The sequence below is a fragment of the Oxyura jamaicensis genome, chromosome 3 (assembly GCF_011077185.1).
Source record: "Oxyura jamaicensis isolate SHBP4307 breed ruddy duck chromosome 3, BPBGC_Ojam_1.0, whole genome shotgun sequence".
In the NCBI taxonomy this organism is placed as follows: domain Eukaryota; kingdom Metazoa; phylum Chordata; class Aves; order Anseriformes; family Anatidae; genus Oxyura; species Oxyura jamaicensis.
The window spans coordinates 74,859,824-74,886,782 of record NC_048895.1 but is presented as its reverse complement, the minus strand read 5'-3'; the positions used below and the strand labels follow the sequence as shown (position 1 = coordinate 74,886,782).

General features: G+C 34.1%; 1 protein-coding gene across 1 annotated transcript in view; it reads left to right on the top strand.

Annotated features, from left to right (window-relative positions):
- Positions 1-26,959, top strand: part of GRIK2 (glutamate ionotropic receptor kainate type subunit 2) — a 377,958-nt gene that overhangs the window by 134,357 nt on the left and 216,642 nt on the right. The window contains exons 5-6 of the mRNA XM_035320853.1: positions 2,513-2,566; positions 5,267-5,440. Coding sequence (XP_035176744.1) covers positions 2,513-2,566; positions 5,267-5,440 — 228 coding nt within the window. The remainder of the gene's footprint in view (positions 1-2,512; positions 2,567-5,266; positions 5,441-26,959) is intronic.

The following is a 26,959-nucleotide window of genomic DNA, read 5'->3' as shown; positions in this document are numbered from 1 at the left end:
GCATTGATCAAAATACTCTTATTAATTCTTAGTCACTTTAATATCTGCTGGTGGTTTTTGCTCTTCACTTAACATAAGCCAGCCTAATAAATTCCATTGTTTAGTTCAAATCATTAAATATATATTTAATTATTTTAACATCTTAAAAATGCAGATGGAAAATATGTATTAAAGGTAGTGCAAAGGTGCAGTACTAAAAATAACTCCATCAATGTATGTTATTTATACTGCACCTAGTACTTTTCAGGTGAAAATATATTTTCCTTTCAAAATATAAAACATTGTGAAAAAAATAGGAGAAGAAAATAAAAATATTATAGGAATGAGGAAGAAAATAAAAAACATTCTGTAGTTAACCATGTCCCAAGACTCAACAATGAGCATTCAATTTCTTTAAACCAAATTATAAGCTGTTTTATCAAGCCTCTCTGCTCACCCAAAGGTTATAGAAAGAAGTTAAATGAACAATTCTTTCACGAGTGTTTAGATCTTTTTACAATTTCTGTAATCTTGAAATTTTCCATCCAGCACCAATATTGCAATATTTTAAGTATGTCTAAAATTGGTAATTCTGGAGCTGAGTATGAGCTCCTGCTGTCAAAATTGACAAAAAGTATGTTAAGACAATTTGTTATTTAGAGGTATAATTCCAAAAGCACTGTGTACAGGTGTTTACTAAAAATGTTAATATATTAAAAAAAAAAAAAAAAAGGTTTTTATTTATATAAAGATTTATTTGCAAACCATGAATTAAGCAAATTTTTTGGGAGAAATGGAGGGATGAACTAGGGGAGACATGACAAGGGATTTCATTTTGGGAGGGATTGGAAGGATTAAGAATAAAGTTGGCTGGAATAAAAACAGGTTGGAAAAAACAGTACTTTGAGAGGCCAGTGAAAAGACAATTACTATTTTCTGGACAAAAATACATTATGGAATGAAAAGAAATTCCCACCATTCAGACCACATAATTAAATCAAGGCAAATCTCAGGGGTAACTGCATCTCCAGGGAAACAGGGAAGGAAGAGAATATTTAAATAGTGGAAGGACTGGAATAACGAAGGCAGAGAACTGACAATGTTTTCAGGAGGAAAAAGGATTGATGTCTTTTGAAAAGTGAGGAAAGTGAGAGAAAGAAAACCTGGAAAAGAGACTATACCAGAACATAGCAGAATCATGAATATTCTTGTGGAGAGATTGTTTGGAGAATGAAAGTCCCCTTATGAGCAGATAAGGTACAGATGGCTACAAGCGTTTTAAGTATACACCTCAGCTTGATTTAAAAACTTTTTTTTTCTCATGAGATAATGGTTTTCCTGTGTTAAGCAGAATTTAAATTGCTGTTGGTAGACTATACTACAGTTCTATATACAGGTAAAGACATCCTTTGGCAAAAACTGTAACAACACTTTTCCAGTCTTGTCAAAGATAAAAAATGTGATCTGCAGCTGCCTTTTCAAATTCCTTTTAGCTTTTCACTTTATTTGGAAAAGAACATACAGACTAGTCATTTTCTCAGACAATGTTACAACTAAAAAAGCTCTTACTGCCTTCAAAACCGATAATTCTTTTTTTTTACAGATTCTGCTGATTGTGACAATTGTATAATTATTGCCATCAGTGCATTTAAGGAGGTGTAACTGGTAGAAACTTGACAAAGAATTATTTATGTTTGTAATTCTTGGAAAGGAAGATAATATTCCTTATTTGCATAGTTTTTTTTTTTTTTTTTTTTAGTGCTAAAATTAAGTAAAAATTACTATAGGTACTTAAATGTTTTCATAAATCATACTAGACTATGGACTCTTTTGAGCAGAGTAAGAAGATATTGTTTATCTGCTTTTCGGGTGAAACTATCTGTAATGAATAGTGATGAGACATCTCTAGCTCAATGCTTTAAAAGCATATGTACAAATATTTATTCTTATACTGTTAACAAAAAAGTATGAACTTTTAAAATGCACAGTTGATCAGAAACCATTTGATAACGCAAAGTTAGCAAGACAGATGAAGTTACTGTGTATTGTGCTAGTGAAACTTTGAATCAGGAGAATTTTCTTTCATGGTTGGAAAAATGTACATCTAAAGCATAAACTTGGGTCCTTGTTTTAAACGCACAATGTTGTTCATCAAAATAGAAAAACATCCTATTAGGTTATTCTTTTTAAGAGGAGGGTTCAATAATGAATGAAAACATTGTCAACTCAAAATTCGTGTGACAACTTAATGCACCCATTAGTATGTAAAACTATAAGCCTCTTTCACATATACTGCACTAAACAGTCTAATAATATTCTTTCTATCAGAAGATCTGCTTCATAAATTCCTTTAATAGTCAGTAATCTGCTCTAACTGCTAGGAAATGTCTTGCTTGACCTAATTTTAGTACAATTCCAACTCTGTAGTCTGATCCCAGTAGTGTTCTTCTGCAGCTTTTCATTTGCCATGTAAGTGTGATAAAAATGGATTGTGTGTCCTTAGAAACATTAATCTTTTGTTTATTTTTTTAAGGCTTTAGCTATGGGAATGATGACAGAATACTATCACTATATCTTTACCACACTGGTAAGTGGCTTATAAAACATACGGTGACATCTAACAAAGATGTCACTTTCCTTAATTATATTACCTGACAAAGTGAAAAAAAAGTCTCTCTGGACTGGAGTGTAAGTACATGATGTTTTCTCTGTTGAGCTTTCTTACTTTCAATGAAAACTCATCAGGATGGTTTAATTATTGTTCAACAGTGTGCCCAGCAAACTGTCAGACCTGAGAAAATGACTGACTGTAGTATTACAGTTTAAAACTTTTAAACAGGATTAAGAACATAATACAGTTGTGTGCATTTCTGTTTTCATTTATGTTCAAATTTACCTATTTAGATTACAGTTCATTAAGGTTCTTAAAACACAAGTCATTTCAAGCATGAGACAGATGGACAGATGTGCTGTGCTTGAAGTGACCTATGTTTAAAATTATATACATGTTTAAGTCTAACAAAATAAATCCTTTGTGGTAGGATGGGCAATTCATCTCAGAATCTCAAAACAAGTTTATGGAAAACATTAATGTGGAAATAGCTTGTTGAATAAAAAGCAAAATAATTTGTGAAGCTCATTGGAACTATAAAGGTATAATACCCTTTGCAAGTCTCTGTTTCTTTAGAAGGTTATCACCTATCGATTCAGGATTGCATACAATCAAATGCCCCTCATTAGTCCTAGGTTTTCTGTCTTTTGCTGTTGGTGAAAACTGCTTCTTTGAGTGGTATGTTGTCCATACCTACCATGCATTTAATTTTTATTCTTAAAGCTATATTTAAAAAACAGGGTTTCCATCAGTCTTATTTCCTTATTGGAACATTAGTTTTTTTTTAGAAGGGACAGATTTGGAATTATCAAAGAATAATTTAATGTGTGCAGACAGATGATTTTGATTTTGCAATGTAGCTCTGGAATTTGCATCAGAAATTAGTTGTTTTGATATATTAATTGCTTCTTACCTGACATGTTGAAAGTCCTGTCAAATAAATTTTCTAGTCACAGTGTTTACAGCAGTCTTCTGCATACTCTCCTATGATTGATTCAGGGTCTAATGCAGTAGCTCATTAATACGCCAACGTGTGTGTTTCTGTAATATATGGACATAATATTGTTTTATACATTTATTATATTCCAGTGTAAACATGAATGTGTTTGGATTCAATAATTACACCTGGGGTTCTGAGTTTTTTTTCACAGCAAAAATAGAGAGCTTTTAAAGGCAAAGATGTAACATAGTTATAGTTATTGTTGGTCTTTCCTTCGCAGTAGAGTATTTTGTTTCTTCAGAAAGAGGACATGAGTTAGATTGTTCATCAGATTGTTCGATAACTTAAAAGTATTTTAGCACCTGTAGCACCTTAGGTGTCATGGAAAACGTTATCATAATTACTAGCTATAATTGAAAATGGATAGTGACTGCTTGATTTTGGGGAGGCTCTGTGTCATCAATGAATAATGAATTATATCCAGCTTTTCCATAGTACATATTCTATTTTCTTCAGTTCTAGATAGTAAATAAATAGATTCAGACAAGTATTACACCCAACACTACCATTTCATGGAAATGTAAACTATATTATTCTGCCAACAAGAAAAAAAAAAGAAATTAAAAACAAAGTTTGAATGATTTTGAGAATGTCTGTGTTCAATGAAACTAAAAATACGTTACAGAACAGTAGTGTCTGTGATTATGTCACCTCATTATATCACTTCAAAATTTTATTTAAAAGGAAACAAAAAATAAGAAGTAAACCAAAAAAAAAAATTGTTTGGGTTTAGCTAAGACAGTTGTCATGACTGTTTTGCTAATCAAAATAAAATTTTAGTTCTATTTTATTTTATTATCTATTTAAAACTTGTTTTTTTACCTAAATTTCCTATTGTCTATATTGTTTCTAAGGATTATATCAAAGAACTGGAATAATCATGAGTTTACTTGCTTGATCTAAAATTTGATTTTCTTTTTTTTTTTTTTTTTTCATTTACTTTTGTGTGTGCTGAAGGGAGGTAAATATACATAAGTGTACATACATATATATTAAAATTACATCAATTGGCAAAGGTTATGCTTGCAGAGAGAAATTACTAATCAAAGATATGTCTGTGTTTGGAAGTATGATTGATAAATGTGAAGAATGCTTTTGGTTAAATGTAAACAATAATCAAAAACTGCAAAAAGTGAAGGCCATATACATTCTCCCCATCCTTCATTCCTCTTTTAATGGTTAAAGGTCAACATATTAAAGTTTCATACGGACTGAAAATACAAAGAGACTGTCCTGTTTATTTTTATCATTTAAAGTCTGTTTTGGTAAGCCAAAGAAGAAACAATTAGTAAAAATATTTGTAGCAATTATTAATAAAATGTATGCCTACTGGAGCATTTCTGACTAATAAGACATATAGTTCTGCAACTGAACTTACCCTAAACAGTTTTTATTTATTTATTTATTTATTTTTCCCCAAGGCAATTGCAACTGTCTTTCTTTGTCAGCCAGCTTACTCCCACTTACTCCCACTATAGGGTCAGTTTAGTTATTTGCTCAGCTGAGTGATCTGCTCACAGGTGCAGACCCCCAAATAAACAGAACATACTTCTTAGCATACGTAGCACTGTTCATGAAAATGTCAGTACTGTCAGTACTGCAACTGGGTCTAAAAACTGAAAGAAGAATTGCAGTATATTAAAAGATTTACATGATTGTCATTATTTTTTTTGCAGGACCTGTTTGCCTTGGATGTGGAACCCTATCGGTATAGTGGTGTTAACATGACAGGATTCAGAATTCTAAACACGGAAAATAGCCAGGTGTCATCTATCATTGAAAAGTGGTCTATGGAGCGATTGCAAGCACCTCCTAAACCTGATTCAGGTTTGCTGGATGGATTTATGACGGTATGAATATCACTATTTAGTGTTCCTGTCAATGAAAAACTTCATTTCTGTGACTAAAATTGTTTAGAGGCATGAGGTCAAATATTACTTAATCTTTATTCAGACAGTTGCTGGGGTGTTTGTTTTAATATTCTGTAGACTGAAAACATAGCATATGAACTTTATTAAAAAATTACATATACTGTATTTTTCTAAATGTTAATACCACATTGTGAGTGTATTAATCCTGTCTGTATTTCCCTTCTTGGTGAAAATAGTGTGGCATCATCTCAAATCCCAGCAAAAATCAAGCTAAAACACGTCTCCTCTGTATTTTCTTATTTTATTCATTTAGGTATCTCTTTCATAATGATGTTTAATTTTTTAATAAGTGAAATTTTTACTATTTCACTTCTGCATATATATATATATATTTAATGAATATTATAAAGAATTCCATCTTGCTGTCCTTTCCGGTTTCTGCTGCACATTGATGTAAATAGTATGATATATTTTTTTTTATTATTATTATTATTTTTTTTTTCCCTTCCACTGCCATTATTCTTGTCTCCCTTTAGTTCCTGAAAATCAAAATAACTTTCATGCAAATAAACTTTCATTGCTGGGTTTTAAGTGATTTTCTGTCATTAGTTAAAGTTAAATCTAATATTATAGTGGTAAGGAAGGATTTATTTGAAAACATATCCTGCGTTAGGACCAATTTAATTTTCAAATTTATTAGAAGTTATTGCAATTTATTTATCTAATTTTCCACTTAGTCTGGACTGGGGGTGATGTGTAACACCATTGCTGACGGAGTTCTACTGCACTTTAGATTTTTAGAAGCCTTTTCATATTCAAATATTTCATATTTGAAAAAAGACCAGGTTCTGTTCCTTGAAGATTGATATCAGAGTTATATAGCAGTGTTTAGATTGTGTTAGATGAACCATGTAACATAAGTAATCTAGTGAACATTTTTTTTTCTGTTGATAACATTTAAAGGTTTTATGAATATTGCTACTAAATGACAATTGATATGAGTTTTCAAAACTTAATTTTCTTTTTGTCTTGCTTTTAGACAATAATCCTTTTAAAACAAAAATGTTGTTATTAATAGTGTACTGAAAATGAAAATTGGAAACATTTTTAAAATTAATTTATGCAATAGTTTCATTGTGTTGCATTTCTGAAGTATTGTATGATGGGATCTGTAAAGTTTCATTGTTCATTTCTCTAAATAATTTCAAATAAGCAAATGAACATGCCAATATTTTAGAAATGTTTGAAGAATATATGTAGTTCATATAGAGCTGATGCTTTGAAGTCATTGCTTCATGTTTCCTTTTTTGCATTAACTCTTTAATTCTTCGATTTTTACCTTTTTCAATATAAAATTTTTAGCAGTTCATCTCAGTCACTAGAGTTGTATATGTTATGCTTTGATCAAAGATGTAATTGACCTCAAACCTTTGGATGGTTTGAGTGCAAGCAATAGTTGTATTACCAAAACATGGGGCCATGGTCAAAAAAGTCACACAGCGATAGAGATTGGAATAGAGTTCTTTGGGCCAATCACATGTTTTGCATCTGGTGGTGCTCTAAAGAAAGTGCCATTCTCAGAAAAGATTCTGGTGTAAGGCAGAAGCTTATTATAGCTAATGTACTGCATAAGACTATACGTTACAGCATTACTTTCCCTCAAGACAGAAGGGGATAAATAAGTGCATGAAAAGCATACGGGATTCTTTTCTGGAACCTAAAGAGCCCTCTTTGTACTTCTAAGAGGTTTCTGTAGTAACAACAAGAACCAAGTATTCACACAGAATGTTGTGGATATTTTATGGGGATTTTTTATGGAGATAAAGCATCTAAAATGCAGTTTGATTGCCTGGGTTTTAGATACCTTAGATATGCAGATCACATTTAAAGGTTGTTTAAAGGCCTAATAATCTTGATACATTTTAGATGCTTAAAGAGCTCTTAGATACAGAAAAGGCATACACAAGATGTAAGTTTTAAAATAAATGTTTTTGGAAGACATAAAATAATTTTATGTCAAGACACCATTGCACAGAGTTCTTCCTGTGCTCGGTGGAATAAAATAAGCCATTTTATTGATTTACTGTCAATTGTTCTTAGGTTTTTCAAATTTGACTTACATTGCACTGTAGTTAATATGTATTTAAAGTCAGAAATGCACAGAGGAATTAAAGGTGCTGCACAGATACTAATTGCTGCTGGGGAGTACCGTATGTAAATGATATGGGCTGAAATGGGAAAGTTGTTTTATTTTCACAGGTTGATGACAGCTTATTGAGTAAAATGGTAGCAAAAACCTGCTTAATGGGTTAATTTAGCTTGAGCCAAGTAGCTAGATGCCTTTTAACAAGATGTTAAAACACCTGAAACTCCAGTTTGCCAAATGAAAAACTGAGGTTTGTATTTCTCTAAGTAGAGACCTCAAACAAATATGATTAGTTTTCAGAGGTATAAAACCAGGCAGTTTTGGATCACAAAGTTTATAAGCTCAGTTTGTGTTTGTATTGTGTCCTTCTTCTACTTTTCTACTATATGCAAATCAACTTAGCCATCATGCCAGAGTTAGAACTGTCAATTTAACTCTGATATTTAATTATATTTATTTTAACATTTTGCTACTTGTAATTCATCGAGTTCCCAGTCTTTTTTTTTTTTTTTTTTTTTTTTTCTGGTTTAAAGCTGTTTTCTATAGACATATGTAAATCTCTTATTAGGATGTTATTTTCCTCATAATCTGATCTGTAGTATACAAAAACGATAAAAAGGGAGTATAAAATTTCATCTTGTCACTTTATAAGATTCCAATTCAAATTCCAAGTATGGAGCCTATTGATTTCAGTTAGGACAGTTTTTCCTTTGTTTCCAGGCTGATGCTCAGGGCAGGTCTGGGAAGGGCGATGCTTTAACATACCTGAAAAGATTAGTGACCACAAATAAATTTTCCAGCACATTACACTCTAGTTTTTGGGTTTCTGAACTTCTTTTGTGTGTGCTTTGGAAAAACAAATTTTATCTGCTTAATGAATGATAATCTATTTAAACATTCTATTATTTAATAAATAATAATTCTAAAGTAAATCTGCTCTGTGATGTAGGAGAGTAACTACAGAACAACCAGCTTTGTTCTTTTTGTCTCTCAGGTGAGTCTTTAAGTATTTCAGAATCTATGAATTTGGATGTGTTGTGTCAGAATATATACGTATTTTCTTTACACGAGCTTCTTGTGATAAAAGGTTTGCTTGTATATTTATTCATAAGAATCAAATAGGCATGATTTCTAGTAAGGTCTAGAAGTAAGGTTGGTGGCTTTCACACAGTAGAACTGTGTGAATATGATGATTTCAATATGATACGTAGAAATCCTGAGGAAGGTTCAGTGATTTTCTTTTATTGAAGTGGCTTTCATATCATGACTAATATATTAATAGATTTCATTTACACTTTTAATGGTTCTTTCATATTTCTTAATTGGTCCAATGAAAATCAAAGTGGTTTTTATCTTTATAATGTAACAATGACAGTCTAAATGTGTTGCTATATTTGTACCTCTATCATACATATAGCAGAAATGCATGTGCACATGTGGTTTAGCTTAATAAGCCAGTTAAAAGATTACATTATTTTCTGTAATCTGTAAAGATTTTTTTTTCTGAGTATCTCAGCAGTCTTGAAATTAAAAATGCTCTGATTACTGTTTTTGTATGATCATAGAATCATACAGTCAATGGTTTGAGTTGGAAGGGACCTTAAGGGTCATTTGCTTCCGGCCCCCTGGCATGGGCAGGGACACCTCCTACTCTTTGTCCTCTCAGACTTTACAAATGGGTTGATTTTTAGTGTGTTTTTTGTGGGAGTGTGTAAAGATATGATGATAGATTCACGTACGTGAACTTGTGCTTCTGTTGGTTTGCCTTGAAAGTATTTCAATGCTGCAGATTGAGATTCAGAAGTAGAGAGATTGAAACTAGTCTGAAACAGCGGGACTCTTTGACTTGGAATAAAAATAGATATTTTTTCTTCTAGAAAAATGAATTTATAGTGTAAGTCTAAAAAAATCAGAATGAAATAAAAATACTTATTTTATATAACTAGCTTTTAGTTCATAAAAAGTTTTGGTTTTGCAAGGGTTCATTCTGATTTAGCCTGGAGAAAAAAAGATCAATGAGTATTTTTGTTAAATTCTAACAGTGCTGTCATCTGTACTGTAGTAATAAAAAGATATTCTGTAAAACAGAGAAATAATGCACAATTTTCAAAAAACTTTGCCTTGGTATACCTGACTCAATGTCAAGTCTGTCCAAGTGGCAAACACTGAGAAAGAAGAAAACAAAACAAAACAAAAAACAATAGAACAGCATAAATGCACTCCAGCATTTATATATGATAGTCATCATTCAGACCAAGCAAAGTAGAACGTGCATAGTGATAGCAGTTCAGAATTCTTCTACTGTACAACTATTAATCTTCCACAGTGTTCTATGCCTCAAGTCAGAACTTAGCATTTATAATTAAGATGACCTAACAAGTTCAGCTCCTTCATTAACATAAAGCATTCCGTACTAATTGCTTTTGCATATCATTCAATTTAGCTATCTGCTTTCATCTTATGTAGGAAGGAGTGTGCTTTTTTCTATTAAGATTATTAATTCAATGCTTTAATGTTCACTTTAGTAGCTGTATATGACAGGTGCAGGAAAGCACTGTGGTACTTGAAGAATGCTATAGATCAGGTCAATATTGGGTTTCCTCAGAAAAAAATAATAGTTTTGGTCAGATGTATTTTGTAGGCTGCCTCTCAAAAGGGAGAATGATTTTGTTCTATGCTCTCTCTCTCTCTCTCTCACACACACACACACACATACATTTTTTTTTTTTTTAATCCTTTATTTATTTTCTGGACATGTGTTTTTCAAGCTTAATTCCTCTCCAATGTGGAATGTATTTCTCAGCATGTGGAAACCAGTTGCAATAAAAATTTAGAATTCTATTAGGTACTGAGGGCTTTTTTGCATACCCAGGATGGACTTATCGTATATTTCTGTGTATAAGATTTTCATCCAATTAGAAAAAAAAAAAAAGCTTTTATGAATAAAAAATTGAAATTCATAAAAATCTTCCTCAGATAAGGAGAGTAGATCCAAGGAAGTTTTCTTTAAATACATAGTTGAAAAAAACATGCAATAATCACTATGAAAAATACATTTGTGCATTTTTCTCAGTCACAAGTATATGCAGTGCATTCCCACCAAGGAGCTGTCTCAGAAAATCCTGCATGATACAGTAAAAAGGCATGAGTGATAATTGCCTTAGAATTTTGAAATGGAAGTGAAAGAGTGAATAATGTTGGATTTGTAAAAGTGTAGGTAATTTCACCTAAATAATTCTCCATATTTGCACACCCAATACATTCATATATTCAATACATATAGCTTTGTTCATTTCCTCTGATTGTAAGAAAACTTCCACTAACTGGCCTCTCAACATCCAAATTCTGTGATTTTCCTGTGAAGTCTAGTTTATCAGAATGTTTTAGCTTTGTGGTCAGAAATAATAATTTAATATTCTGAGAAGTATTATTGAATTTTATGATAAGACAAAGCATTGATAAATAAACGAATGGCAGAAGGACATTAAGTGTGGATGGACAACAATAGTGTATTTTCATTTACATTGAACTGATATGGTTGAAAAATCCTGTAATGAATACGCCTGTTGTGTAAAGACAATGGTAAATGGTCAACTGTAATCAGGTGAAAGAGCCTGAAATCTGTGAGAGCCCTTTGGCTTGCTTTTTGATAAACCTTTATGAATCACATTAAACTAATTTGATTAAGCTAATTTACTTTTTTCCATTCTTTCTTTTTCCATCTTTCCAAGACTGGAAGAAATTAGTAGAATGAGGAAAGGCTTAGGAGCCATCTGAAACTGAAATTAAGAAAAGCGGTTCATTTTTTTGCCATGATATAATCAAAGTTTACTCAAGTTTATCATGAAAATGAGAAGTAGCTTCCGTATCAGAGAATTGGACATGAATAATATGGAGGGCACTCTTCTGCTGCTATGAAAGACAAGTGTATATTTCCCAGGTTCAATACCATGCTCAAAAAACATTTTACACAAGGAAATTTTACACAATCTATGTGTCTCTGATGCATTTTGATTGAAGTTAGGTGAGCAAAATACTACAGCAGTAAAGGAGATTTTAGTCAAACAATATTAAAATAGAGCTTTTAGTTTCTGTCTCAAGAAGTCAGGGAGATGCGAAACTGGAAATGTACACTGTTAGTAATAGCAGTAGTTTGTATATCTGGATCTTTTTTATTTTTTTAATCTAACTTTGTTCTGAACCTCAATTTCTTAAATATTTGTGTAGTATTCTACAAAATACTCTGCTTTCATTTCTTCCCAAATGAAGCAAATATTTATGATGCCATCAAGAGCTTTCAGCTCTCTTCTGAGAGCTTCAGCACTCTTCTGAAGTTTAATTTACTTTATTTGACTTCATTCATCCTTAATGTCAGGAATTTCAATGACTGTACAAACCGATTTAAATAGCTGCATTATTACACTAGATACAAATTTGGCACTGTGAAGAAGAAAGTTCTTTTAAAATTCAATTTTGTTTTCCTTTTGTTTTCCTTCTGTGGTCACTCAGGGATTAAAAATAGATTCATTGCAAGTATGATATTTTCACTTGTTGAATTAGTGCTTTAATGAAGTTTAGGTGCTCTAGAGGTGTTAACAGAACTTGCAGCTGCTTTACTTCCTACGAATTCCTTAGAGTATGCTTTTATTTCTTTAGAATAATAAATTAATTCATACTTGTTTGTATTTGTGATTTGAAATGGTGATCTTTTTAATTTAGTGATGCAGTTATTTTGTGAAAGATGAAGAGGACTTCCAATTTGTTGAATAACTTGTTAGAAATTAGTAACGCATTCTGTTAACAGCAAGAAGATATTTATGAGACTGCAATTTCTTATCTCTACCTAACAACTGAGAAATAACAGTTATATTTGAGGTAGCCAGTTAAATAATACTTCAGTAACTGCTAGTAGGCACTGTGACTGGACAGAAGGATTTGATGAGAAAAGGGTGCTGTTAAGTTTCTGAGGGTGAAAAAATCCATAAAAATAAAGAGAAATACTCATTACAGAAAAACCGCCTTGAATTGTGATTTAGAACTTCAAAGAGGGTAGCTTGTTATGTAGACAGCTTTATAATTATCCCTTTAGCAAAAGGAATTTTCTGGATTTGCTGATGAGATGTGTTCAGTAAAACACTGTGACAGCAAATGTGTACTTCAAAGAAAACACTAAACAATTACTTATTACTGCATTACAAGCTAGGAATCTCCCCTAGGCACAGTTAACTTCATGAGTTTAGGGACTATGCAAGATTTTGTGCTGTCAGATGTTTTAGAAATATGTCAGCTATTTTGAGAATTAATTGCATTATTAAATATTTGACTCCTGCATGTAGTCTTTCTTGCTATTTTAGGAGACAATCCATCAGAAACTTGCAATTCTGTCCTTGAAGGAAAGATATGCCCAAGTGTCATGTAGCATTTAGCAGAAATAAATCGCAGCTTCTCTCGTATGGAAGGTTTAGAATCAGAATATCCTAAGTAAGAAGGAAACCACAAGGATCATCAAGTCAAACTCCTGGGTCTGCACAGAACCACCCCAAAACCAGACCATGCATCTGAGAGCGTTGTCCAAACTCTTGAACTCCAGCACGGCACTTCAGTGCTGTGACCACTGCACTGGGGAGCCTGACCACCCTCTCAGTGGGTGAAGAACCTGTATTCAACCTGAACCACCCCTTTTGCAGCCTCTTGATGGTTTCATAGGATTCATCCAGATGTGGCTTGAGGATGTGTGCAGTTTATTTATAAACAGTAACACTTATATAATGCTTGTATGTTAGAGCTCTCCTACATCTTTAGAAAGTAATAGAGGGAACTCAGCATAACAGCAAGTAGGGACATTGCAGAGCTTGTGCAACCTACAAAAAATCATACGTAGTCTGTAGGACTAGCTGAAGCATAGGGTATTTTTTGAAATAGGAACTTAAGTGTCTTTACTTATGAAATGTGCAAGTATCTGCACTGTATGAAATTTAAAGTTTGGGGACTGTAACCCAGTATACCATAAACACCTGTGTCCAAGAATATAATTATCATAAGAGAAGCATTTTGAAATTCAGTGTTACCATTTATTTCTGCACTATATTTATTGTAACTTTTCACAAAAGGTGAAACAAAATGCACTGTTACTTTTATTCTGTTTCTTTGCTGTTATGGTTAAAGAATGATGTTTTTAGGAGCAGCATAATCAAAGCTGGTAATCAGCAGACTTATTTGCAGGAATGAACAACTCTAGAAATAATTAGGTTACAGTTGTAGGATGTAGAATGGTGGCAGTGGAGCCATGAGTTACATCACAACAAAAGTCATTCAATTTGTGGAGTGAAGGGACCAGCAATTTAGCCCCATGTGCCCCCCCCCAGCTTCACAGTGGCACTGCCTATTAGTTAGGGCTGGTATGTACTCAACTCAATAGTGAGGTTGAAATGTATGTTGTAGGTAAAATCATGGCCCAATGGAAATCAGTGTGTGTGTTTAATTTGGCTAACCTGTAGTTTGGTACATGCATGCCTAGCTTAAATATGGTCACGCAAATGCACTGAAGAGGGTTTTATTATTATTATTATTATTATTTATGGTAAATTAAATAAGTTATAATGGAGTGAAAAAGAGTGAAAATTGTTTGTAAATATGTCTCTGGATATTCAGGTTTTTAAATGGCCATAGTTTGGTAAGCTCTGTCTGTCTCCGTTCATTGTGAAAAACAAGAATGTGTTAGTTTTTCTGTTACGATCATATTTTCTAATTACTAGAACGGCTGACATAGCTGGTAGAAATAAGCAAGCTCCCGGGCATACCATTCTCTCTGCTGAAAAACATAGAAGGGCATGTGAGTGAATGTTTTCCTATTTCCAGATGTATATTGATTTGCCTAGTAAAATATATTACTTCTTCCAATAAATCCATTTTTTCTTATTTCCTTAAGCTGCAACAGTTTCTAATTTTAGATGGGTTAATGTAGTACATGTAGTCTTCACTGGGACTTTCATTCAGATAAGATAAATGTTTACTGTTTTAAATTAATCTTGGGGTGACTCTATTTCCTGTCCAGAACACCATGGACTCAATTTTAGTGCCTTTCCGGATGCTACAGGATGTTTTTCCTGGCTTCCACAAGCCCTTCCAGAAGAGCACAGCTCTCCTATAAGTCCACAGTCATGTCTGCCCACCTTTTGTGTGTGTCTCAGGTATCCTTGAATATTTCAGATGGTGCTATATGCCTGTATTTAGGCAGCTTAATCAAGCAGAGATAAGACTATCCTATTTCAAATAAATGAGGGGCTATGTGATGTCCTGGAAATAAATTTTAATAATTATATATATATATATATATATGCATCTTAATGCTACAGAATCATTCAGTCAAGCCTAGTGGATAAATGCTATTGGAAAAGTATTATTTTGAGAAGAATATTCTGTGAATGAGATTTCTCTCAATATTTATAAAAACAAAATACCATTACTTTTTATCTTTCTGTCAAATGTAGTAATGGATGTACTATTCATTCTTTCTATTTCTTGAGCTATTGGTTGAGGCCTGAGTTCAACGACATGTTCAACATGGCTTCTTGTGGTCTTCAAAAGTTTCATATATGAAAGATTCTGTTTTATGCAAATTACTTTGTTACATTCCTTCACACTCTTTTGAGTGAAGACTGAGAATTTCAAGGTATTTCTGAGCATGGGGAGCAACCCCTTTTCAGTCTTCTCATGAGAAATGACATAGTTCTGAACATACAATTTTGAAAATAGTATACACCTAATGATTTGATTGTTGTCAATATTACTTATGTAAAAGATAACCTCTCCTCTCCCTCAAAAGGTTTTATTTGACACATGGGTTCTTCACAGACTGTTTATACTTGCAATTATGGTGATTCTGCAGAGTGCAGATGCTACATATAACAAACTTCATACACTGTTCTAATCTTAAATTACACCTGAAAATTCATGGTAAGCAGTAAATAATCACGGAATCATCTAGGATGGGAGAGACCTCCAAGATCACCTAGTCCAACCACTGGCCTAACACTAACAAGTCCTCCACTAAACCATATCACTAAGCTCTACATTTAAATGTCTTTTAAAGACCTCCAGGGATGGTGACTCCACCATTCCCCTGGGCAGCCCATTCCAATGCGTAACACTTTCAGTAAAGAAGCTCTTCCCAATATCCAACTTAAACCTCCCCTGGTGCAAGTTTAACCCATTCCCCCTTGTCCTGTCACTGGGCACGTGGGAGAATAGACCAACCCCCACCTCGCTACAGCCTCCTTTAATGTATCTGTGGAGTGCGATAAGTTCGCCCTTGAGCCTTCTCTTCTCCAGACTGAACAATCCCAGCTCCCTCAGCTGCTCCTCATAAGACTTGTTCTCCAGATACCTCACTAGCTTCCTTGTCCTTCTCTGGACTCACTCAAGCACCTCCATGTCCTTCTTGTAGTGAGGGGACCAAAACTGAACACAGTACTCGAGGTGCGGCCTCACCAGAGCCGAGTAGAGGGGGACAATCACTTCCCTCGTCCTGCTGGCCACACTGTTTCTGATACATGCCAGGATGGTGTTGGCCTTCTTGGCCACCTGAGCACACTGCTGGCTCATATTCAGCTGACTATCAAGCAATACTCCCAGGTCTTTCTCTGCCAGGCAGTTTTCTAACCACTCATCTCCCATCCTGTAGAACTGCTTGGGGTTATTGTGCCCCAGGTGCAGGCACTTAGCCTTGTTGAACCTCATGCAGTTGGCCTCAGCCCGTTGGTCCAGCCTATGCAGACCATCCTGCAGAGCCTTCCTACCCTCGAGCAGATCAACGCATGCACCTAACTTGGCATCGTCTGCAAACTTCCTGAGCGTGCACTCGACCCCCTCAACCAGATCACCGATAAAGATATTAAAGAGAACTGGCCCCAGTACTGAGCCCTGGGGGACTCCACTAGTGACCGGCCTCCAACTCGATTTAGCTCAATTCACCATGACTCTTTGGGCTCAGCTACCCAGCCAGTTTTTAACCCCACGAAGTGTATGGCAGTCCTAGCCATGAGCAGCCAGTTTCTTGAGGAGAACGCTGTGGGAAATGGTGTCAAAAGCCTTGCTGAAGTCAAGGTAGACTGCATCCACAGCCTTTCCCTCATCCACTAAGCGTGTCACCTTGTCATAGAAGATCAGGTTCGTCAAGCAGGACCTGCCCTTCATAAACCCATGCTGACTGGGCCTGATCGCCTGCTTGCCCTGCAAGTGCTGCATAATGACACTCAAGATAATCTGCTCCATGAGCTTCCCTGGCACTGAGGTCAAATTAACAGGCCTATAGTTCCTGGGTCTACCTTCTGGCCCTTCTTGTAGATGGGCATCATATTTGCTAGCTGCCAGTTGACTGGGAAATATAAATTAGACTGTTAGGATTTCTTAGTTTTATGTTTTCTTAAAATACTACAGGGCAATTATTTTGACATAATTCCATAGTTTGAATTAATTTGTAGTCATATTCCAAATAAAAATAACTCCGTATCTGAAGGAATATTCTTTCTGAGAAGAAATGCTTACTTACTGATCTTTAAACTGAAAAAAATCTTTTTGTTACAATACTTGTAATTTTTTTCCTAGTACATTGTCCTGCTCTGGACAGTTAGTAATATTTCATGTTAATGTGTGTTAGAAATAGGATGTTCTTATGCAGGTAGTATCAAAGTAGTTTATATGTAGAATTGAAAGAAGGGAACATCAAGTTAGCAGATGGAGGACTTCTGGCAAATTATTTCATTAAGTTGTTAGACTAATTCAGAAGTTGATATCCACAGACTTCCTGACTGGACTGTCCTGGATTCCTTGGGGAAACCTGGCAAATCTATATGTACCTTTTGACCAGTGGTTGTGGTACCAGTGGTACTAGTTTTCTAGTTGGCAGTGTAATACTGCTTTTTACATCCCAAAAATGTGTTGGCGTTTACTATTTTGTGGTTTATTGAATGTGCTCCTGAAGTATTTGCAAGTGGCAAGTGTGCAAGAGGTACAGGGAATTAATTTGGTGATATATGTGGTGATATTTATAAACTTTAACGTCTACTGTAATTACATATACCAATATGATGTACATAAAATCACACAGAAACAATAGTTTGAATAGGAAAGTACAGTAATGTATATTTTTTTGTAGTTTCTGAGAATCTAGGGGAGGTTAGAGAACCTGGGAAGGTTGGGGACCCTCCATCTGGGTTTCAGCCTCAGACCAGCAGGTGGACATCATTTGTTACAGTAGAAGGCCCCTTCCTCTGCTGCTCCCAGAAAACAAAATGTCCCACCTTCTGCCCTCCTGCAAGAACTGCCATGCACACTGATGCTCATGCTCCCAAGGGGCTGCCTTTGTACGGGGTTGGTGCTTCTGGCTCTGCCCAAGCCTCACCAGCCACCCTCATGAGGGCTGCTGGCTCCTGATGCAGGGCCTAGATGCAAGGAATCCCTGCATGCTGTGATCCCCTGCGCTGCTGCCCAACACATCTGCCCTGGAGCTGATCACTGTGGCAGGTGTATGAACACTGAATGATGTTGTGGTGGTTTTAGTGACTAGAGCTTTTCAAGAGAGAGAGACAAAAAAAGGTGAAATTTATGTTCTTTTTTGCACCCACGTAAATCATGTGTTCATTCAATGAAATCAGCTGTTAGGTTAAAAATCAAGGTAGCTGCCAATTTTATTGAAGTTACTCTGAATTTGATTAGATCATCAAGTAAATATACAAATGAATGAAGAATAGAGTGCAACTATAAAATGTGAAACACTATAATGAACTGTGTAGGTAATGAAGTGTGGCTTGGATGTAATAAAATTCATAAAAATAAGGTTTGTTAGCTCCTGCATCATTAAAAAATATTAAAATTATTTCAAAAAGCTGTAAATCAAGAGACTGATAAGGATGATGTTTCAGTAAAAATGTATTTATGAAAATGGGATCAGACAAGGGAGGAGATTCCAGAAGTAAATATTACAAGCAGGTATTCAAATTTTTACATATATCACCATTTGCTTTACTTTGTCTTGTGGATATTAATATGTGTTCCTCTTACTATTGGCCAGAGTAGTCTTGGGAATCAAAATGTTTAGATGACCTGTATGAAATTTCTTTAATGTTTCGGTTAGAATCAGAGTGCTGGGGACCTCTATTGATTTGAAAGTAAGATCAAGGGAGAAAGTCCATCAGTAGAGCAGTGGGAGGTAAAGGATGGAATCTTTATGATCTGAACACTAGGTATCAAAGTTGTTGGGGGAAAATACTTAGGGGCTTTTCTGAGAATATAAATTAGCAACAGATAGCCAACTAGATCTAACGTGAGACTTAATAATGACTTGTTTATAAAGAGTGAGCTCTTTCCTGAGATGATGTGTTTCTATCTCTTCATTTGCAGAGAAATGTTTAACTTTCCAGAAATGCTAAAGTATTGTTTTGTGTTCCATAAGTTGTGGTAATTTTGCCTAATTTTTGAGACATTTTGCATTATTGAAGGTAGGTGTTTTAGATTTGGCTAAATTCAGTTCAATGTAAAATGTTTGGAAGATGTTGAGAAGCTTTCCTGCAGGAATTTTTTAATAGTGTAAAAGTTACTGTTATGATTTTTTTTTTTTTTTTTAATGCCTTCCATTCCATCTCCCCCCCATGTTTTCTTTGACTTACTTGTTTGGAAGTGATAGGTAATAGCACATAAAACCAATAAATTATGCACTTTCTTATGGAGATAATAGGGAATTGAACAAAATGAACACTCAGATTATTGAAGCATTTCAAATGTTACATATGTACATTTGGAGGCATGAACAGAACATATGCAGTACCTTCTCTGTATAAGAACAACCTTGATAAACACGAGCAGCTTCAGCAGAGGGCTAAAAAGATGGTCACAGCAAGATGGTGGGTCTGGAGTGCTTGCACTATGAAGAGAAGCTGAGTGCGAGCTAGCCTGGGGAAAAGAAGGTCTCATGAGGACCTAACAGTAGCCTCCCAACACCTAGAATGTGGTTATCAAGAAGTCAATTTATTTCTGTCAGTGCACAGTGCGAGCATAAGAGACAAAGATGTAAATTGAAAGAAGGGAGGTCCAACCTAAATACAAGGAGAAACTTCTTAATCACAAGGACAGTAAAGCAGTGGAACAGATTATAAAGAGATGTTGTGTAGTTTCCCTTCCTGGAGGTTTTCAAGATCTAGTAAAGTTCTCAGCCTGGTCTGACCTCAGAGCTGACAGTATTTTGAGTGAGGGTTGGACTAGAGAATTCCTGAAGTCTCTTCAACTTCAATTATTTTACAGTCTTTAATGTATAGATAACTCGTGTCTGTCCTGTGAGAGATTCATCTCCAGTAAAGTGCTATTTGACCTAAGGGAATCTCTCCAAAAGCCACATCTCTCTAAAAGAGACATGAAAGTGAAATCAGTACTCATATTCTTGAATAAGAATTGTAGCTTAATCACACAGACATCATATAGTTGGAAAGAGAGTCTTGTTTTTCTTCTAGAAGTTACCTTTCTGTTTTGGGGGAAACATCTGCATCGCTTCCTAATTTGCTTGTATTTTAATCCTCATGGGCATGTGGATTTTTCAGATTACAACAAAACTTCATTAAAAATAGTGTGGTCTCAAACAGAATACTTTAGTCTCATACAAGCACATAAGATTTGTCAGGATATATCAATTATGATATTATCATAATATCAATAATATTAATTATGACTAATATTAATATCAAAACACCTAGTGAATTCATGTAGTAGAAGAAAAAAAAATACAGTGGTAGTTGCATCTCTTCTGAAAGACACTAAAATGTGTTTTTATTAGATGTTTGTAAAACATTTGGCAATCTTTTTGATAGTCAAGTTACTGCCTTTGTAGTATACAAAGTATACTACAAACTATACTGTTATTATAGACATCTAGTCATACAGACATAATTATGTCCATAGCAAACAAACTTTACTACTACCAAAAATTTAAATATGTCCAATATTTTAAGTGATGAGCACACCACAAAAAGAAACATTCAAAAATCTAATAATTTTGTGCTCTGTTCAGGATTTTGGCTGGCTTACAGCTTTTTAAGGTAGGGAAAATCACAAGCTGAGCTTTGTCTACCCTGTGTATTAACTGATAACATTAAGTACTTCTCTTAAGAAACAGTTTTGGTGATAGTCAGAGGTTTAGTGTTTAATATTCCTATCTCCTTCTTATGTAGTTGTTGAACAGGCAACCTTGCAGAAGACAGGGTGGCAAACCATCCAGAGCCTTTCCATGAGTAGCTAGTGGTCTAATAAATCACCATAGTGGCTTAGCACATTCAGACATGTTCTTTCATGGTGGTGAAAGGCTTCACTTGTTTCTGCTTGCAGATAAACTGCCCAGAGAATGAATTTAATATCCTTTGCCTGTGCTTCAGAGTGAACAGTACATATATATTTCCTAATGAAGAAGATACTATAACACTATGTATGGAATTCACCTCTCCTAACTTAATCTTTGTAAAATTTAGATGTTTAGTAATAGTCTATATTTCTTTTTCTGTCAGTAGAAGAAGAATACTGAAATTTGTCTGCATAGACTGTATTAGTAAAGAAATGTCTATAGAGAGCCTAGATGATTGGCTCACCCATTTAAATGTCTGTGCTTAAATAATAAAAAAATAAAATCCTTTCTGCTATGTTTGGTTTTTTGATCATACAGACCTGCACACATTTTTTATGTTATTGGTCTTTGACTTTTGAATAATGGATTTACAGTTGTAATCTGCCTTGCCTGTGGCTCTGAGAAAATAACTATTCTTTAATATGGACCATATTTCTTTGATGTCCTGTCTTGAATCGGTGACTGCATACACACCGAGATGATAACATTTTTTGATAAGCTAACTAAAAATGTACAGACAATATATTTGTACTGTCGAAGCTGTAAGGAAATAACATTGCTCTTTTTTTTTTTTTTTTTTTTGGTTTCTCCTTCACCCCCCTAATATAAAAGAATATTGTTGTTTTCAAGGCTGTTACGGGAGCATCAGCTGTTGATACTATCTCAGTTTTTCCAGCAGTGTGTTCTATTTTAATTGTTGTGGACTCTTGCAGATTTTACCACCTGAAGAAAATAATGAGCAATTAACCCAGTAGAACTTGAATAACAAAGTTAATAATCATATTAGAAACTGTACACGACTTTACTCTTGATGCCATTTAGTAAAGATGCTCACTCATTATCTGTCTGAATCAACCTCCTATATTTTATAGAGACCTGAAAAAATTATCTTCTCTCATTTTGCATTCTGTGCAACAGAGCAGTTTATGTTTTGGCAGAGGTGGAGTGAGTGAGGGAAGACTTTCAAACTCTTAAAAGTGGTAGTAGTTTCGTGCGTCATAAGAATTGACAAAGCTCCAAGTCTTTTCTTTTGATAAGATTGTAACTGTTTAAAATACTAAAAATGTTTATGAAGTTCAATAGCATTTCACATTAGCTAGAGACTGCACTGCAGGAAATGGTAAGCTAAATCTACACAGGCTAATTTATTGTGATGCTGTTCTTTCAACATCTCATTCTCTGGACAACAGCAAGAATCAAAGGATTGCTTAAGAAAAAGAAAAACAACAAATATACTTAAATACTCATTCAACACATCAGACCTAGAGGTCTCTAACTAGTAAGAACGTATTTTTAATGGATATATGTTTGTGTTTTATTCTAGTGCCCTCTGGGAAGACAAACTAGGAGAGAAAAATATTTCTGATTAAGTATGAGCTATTAAGTAGGCCAAGGTTAGATAATGAAGCCTTCAACAGTCAGTAATGTGGATAACATTAAATTTTTTAAGTTCACTGGGCAGTTGAGGTATCATGCTGGGAAAGCATACACTGTAGTTGGAACTTCTTTTGAGGGGGTGATTGCATATTATGATAAAAATAGCTATACTATATGCATGGAAATTTTCTTCCAGAAAATTAAGGCCCCCTCTACCAGATAATGGCTCATGGGAGGAATGTAATGGTGGTGAAGTAAAATCTGGAAACAGATGATTTTCCATTAAATAGTCCATTGACTTTCCAGCTAGTCATCGTTTCCACCATGATGTCTGTGGTCTTTTTTTTTTTTTTTTTTTTTTTTCTTCATAATCAAGCTCAAGCTGTTTTGATATGACTTGGGGAGGTAGTTCTTTGTTGTTGTTAAAAGGTTTGATTAATTAAATTACTATGCTTTTCAATTCAGGTTTAATTACTGATCCCAACTGGGATTTCTCTAGTGTGCCTGAATAGGTGTGTCATAATACATTAAATTGTTTCATTCAGTTTTACTGAATAAATATAAATGCCACCCTGTCTTCAGTTTGAATTTCAGTATCTTCTGGTATCCATGTGCATCTTTAAACATTTAATATTTACTGGATAATTCTGTTTTACTGGATAATTCTGTTGTACTGGATAATTCCGGCTATGTGGCTCTGCTCTTCAGTTCTTTATATATATATAATATAGTGATTAATTATTAAGCTTTTTTAAAGGTAAACACTTTAATGTTCCTTCTGACACTTGGTAAAAATGATTAATGTTTATACTGTGAGCAGATATATTATTTCCAAAAACAAAGAAAAAAAACCACAACTTTATTAAGAGTTTCTTCTTTGTACTACTAAAAATAGCTTTCACTATTATTCTCTCTACAATACTAAAATCCATACTTTTCTACTAACTGTTATTCTGCAAGAACTTTCCATCCAGTTATTCAGCAAAAGATGCTTGCAGGAAAGGACATAAATATTCTGTGTGTATCAAACAATACAGAAATGTAGGTGTTGTCCAGTGACTACAGTAGATTGTCTCTAGCCATTTGTACACCATGATAAACTTGATGCCCTGGTTTCTTTATAAAAGCTACTCATAAATCACTAACTGAAAGTTTACATTAAAACCACAGTGATTTTTCCCAGATTTACAATGTAGGGGAAATTATGGTTAATAGTATATAGTTTTCAGAAGTATGTGTAGGAAACGAGTGTTTGTATATAGAGCATCAGAGAATGTAAATTGCAAGACCAAACTGCAAGACAGGAATCCTTTTTTTCAGTTGTCTTAAAATCTGATGTGAGAAGTAATCTTCCTAAAAAATAAGCATTTACAAGTATACTATATGCTAAACTCTAATTAAAAAAAATATCACATGTATATATTGCATTCTGTAGCAGAAAAAAAAAAAAAAAAGGAAGGGAAAGGGTGGTAAAGTACAAAGTAATTTCAGAAATGTAAGGTATATATCCTTTTGTGGTCCAAACAGTTTCAGTTCTGGTACCTTGGTGTGCCAGGTACATTTCTTCTGTTGCCTGCAGAGCTGTAAACTGGGCCAGTTCTCACTGGCAAGAAGTATCATGTGCATAGTTTATTTTTTAATGATTAGTTTCTTGCTAGAGCAAAATTACTGCATAGTTTAGGATGATATTAAATAAGAAAAGGTATGATATGCATATGTTCCTTTTCTTTTTCAGTGCTTTATTTGGGATGCATTCCTATCTCAGGCTTGTAAACCTACTGAAATAATTACCACCTTTAATACCTCTTACCCCCCCGCCCCCCCCCGTATGTTTTTTTTGGCAATATTTAAATCTGGTTTTATGCCATACCTACTGAATGATGTAATTTGGATACTTGGAATAGGTTTTTGAGCAGTGTCATCTGTACAGATTTAGTAATATCTGTTTGTCTATCTGATAATGCTAATTCAATGATTTTTTGAAGCTGTAGAGATGAACTATTTTCACAATGATATGTATTCAGTAGGCAATAGATATAACGAGAAGTAAATCTTCAGTTACATCACTGCTGGCTTATGACTATACTCTTAGGTTTTGTTTGTTGTGAAAGTTAGTGATTTTATTTTGAAGGAAATTGAAATAATTGGGTGATAGGTAATTGGTAGGTACATTATTTGTATGTTATTCTGATAAATATAAACAATGTGCAGAGAAATATAATCATTTGTAATTAAATGGCCATAATGTACCAGTCATTCATGGAACACTAATGGGTATTAATTAGATACCCATTAGTTTGGATCCAGGATGCAGAACTGAAGGATATGTTTTCACAATGGCTTGATGAAACTTACAAGAAATCCCCAATTAAATAATAATAATTAGAATTAATTTCCTTTTTAAGGTACTGTGTTCGAAAGATGAGACTTCCTTTTCAGGGGTTACTCTTAGGCATTATCATTGTTTATTGATTTTCTTTAATAAGGTGACGGTCAGGAAACTGAGATTATCTGTTTTCCTCTTTTCTACATATTGGCATTTCAGAAAATGGCTAGAGTACTGGTAGCTTTAAGTATCAAGTACTACATTGTACAAGCATAGCTTCATGCTCTTAAACAAAGGAATTAAACATGAAAACACACTGATACAGCAAGTATAGTATTCCTCCTTGGAGAGCTGAATTTCAGCATGTGTTGCTATTAAATGCTTACATTACTAATAATTGCTTTGGCTTTTCTTCAGATTCCTATTCTCTACAGACAAGCTTTTTTTTTTTTTTTTTTTTTTTTAATGCAGATGTTTCTAATGAGGTAAAGAGAAGATTAATGAATAAACTAGACTGAAAGTCTGTTTTATACTCTGTTATAGTGGATTGGCCGCTAGAAGTGACAGAATTCTGTTGTAGGCATTTCTTGAAGTACTGTTGCCTTCTCAGCAATATTGCTTTGATTGCCACAGTAAATATCTCCATGGATAATAAATAGACCCAGACCTGAGTTTTCACCAGAACCACCAATTATTGAAAGAAGTTTCTAATGCCTCAGTGATCCCCTTTAATCTGAAAATTCTGCATCTATTTAATAATAATGGTTATAATGACAATTATAATAGGAATAAAGACACAAACAGTTTAACCCCAAGGAAACCTGAGAAATAACTTTATTTTTTAAAACATTAAAATATATTCTCACTGAAATATTATTTTCTTCTCACTGGAGATATTTTATGTAAATTAAAAATGTACTAATAAAAATATTTGAGAAAAAAACACATACTTGAGTATTTCTTTCAACTTGGAGAAGATGCTTTCTGTAAACAAATTACCAAGAGAAAAGAATCCCTATGATTTTGTGCCTAATCTGAAACTGAAAACACAGTATATATAAATTCTTATTATGCTAAAAGCAAATTCTGTTTAACAGCCTCATTGAGCTTATATAATTATTGTTGGAAGTTTAGACAGAGAATCACCTGTGAGAGCATTGACTAGCATGCATTTGTCACAATATTCACAGCTTGAATTTTGCATGATTTGGACTTTCTTTACCCCACAGAAAGTTTTAGATTTGATGAACCATTGGACTTCTAGCAATACCTAGGTGTGCTTCTGCATTCCAAAAATAACATACAAAATTGCTCTATTTCTTATCTTCTGCTTAAACTATTAAGAGTTGGGACTAAAGTAACATCAATGGATATGCTGTTGTTGCTTCCAGTGGTGTTAACCTGGCTGCATGATTGATTTTACTTTCATTCCATTGTTACAATAAGATAAGTAGTACCTTGAGCAATAGCAGTAAGGAAGCCTTGTTTCCTATGGATTTGTGTCTCCTAGGTGATTAACTGGTATGAAAGGCAGTAACAGTTGCAACTGAATTGTTTTTTATACACTTAGGGCATCTCTTCTGTGTGAATTCTGAGGAAGTTCAGACTGATGAGGCAGCCATTTCCTCAGTGGGGTATTCAGTCAGGCCTCTCTTTGCTTCATCAGAATTTTCATATTTCTGAGACCTCTGTGCTTGTACTTCATCTGGAAAATAGTATGTCCCCTTTTCTAACACATTTCCTCTCCATTGCTGTTGCTTTTTCTATCCTCTGCTGTTGTTCAACGTTATCCTCTACATGTCTGTTCACAGAAGAGCTGGCTGATATTGTTTATTCATATTATCTTCCTTTTCTTCTTCTTCCTGTTTTTTTTTTTTTTTTTTTTTTTTTTTAAAAAAAAAAAGCCAGCTATTTTTAATGTAATATATAAAGCTTTTAAGACTTACTTTATTACTATCTATGTTGATGGCTATTTCTTTAATATTACTAGTACAGTATGATAAAAGAGAGAAGTGGGGTAGAAAAGGAAAGGAAAAGACTGATTAGTTTGGCTATTAAATGTGATGACATTGTGAACTGTTACTGTGAAATTGTCTACCCCCTCCCCCCCCACAAATAAACCAGTAAAAAAAAAAATAAATAATAATAACAATAAAAAAAACCTAAAACCTAAAGCCTTAGCAAAAGGCTTTAAAATAAGGCTAGTTATCGTTGTCTCAGTTGAGCATTTGTGCTAGTGTTTTCAATATTCCTTCACTCATACAG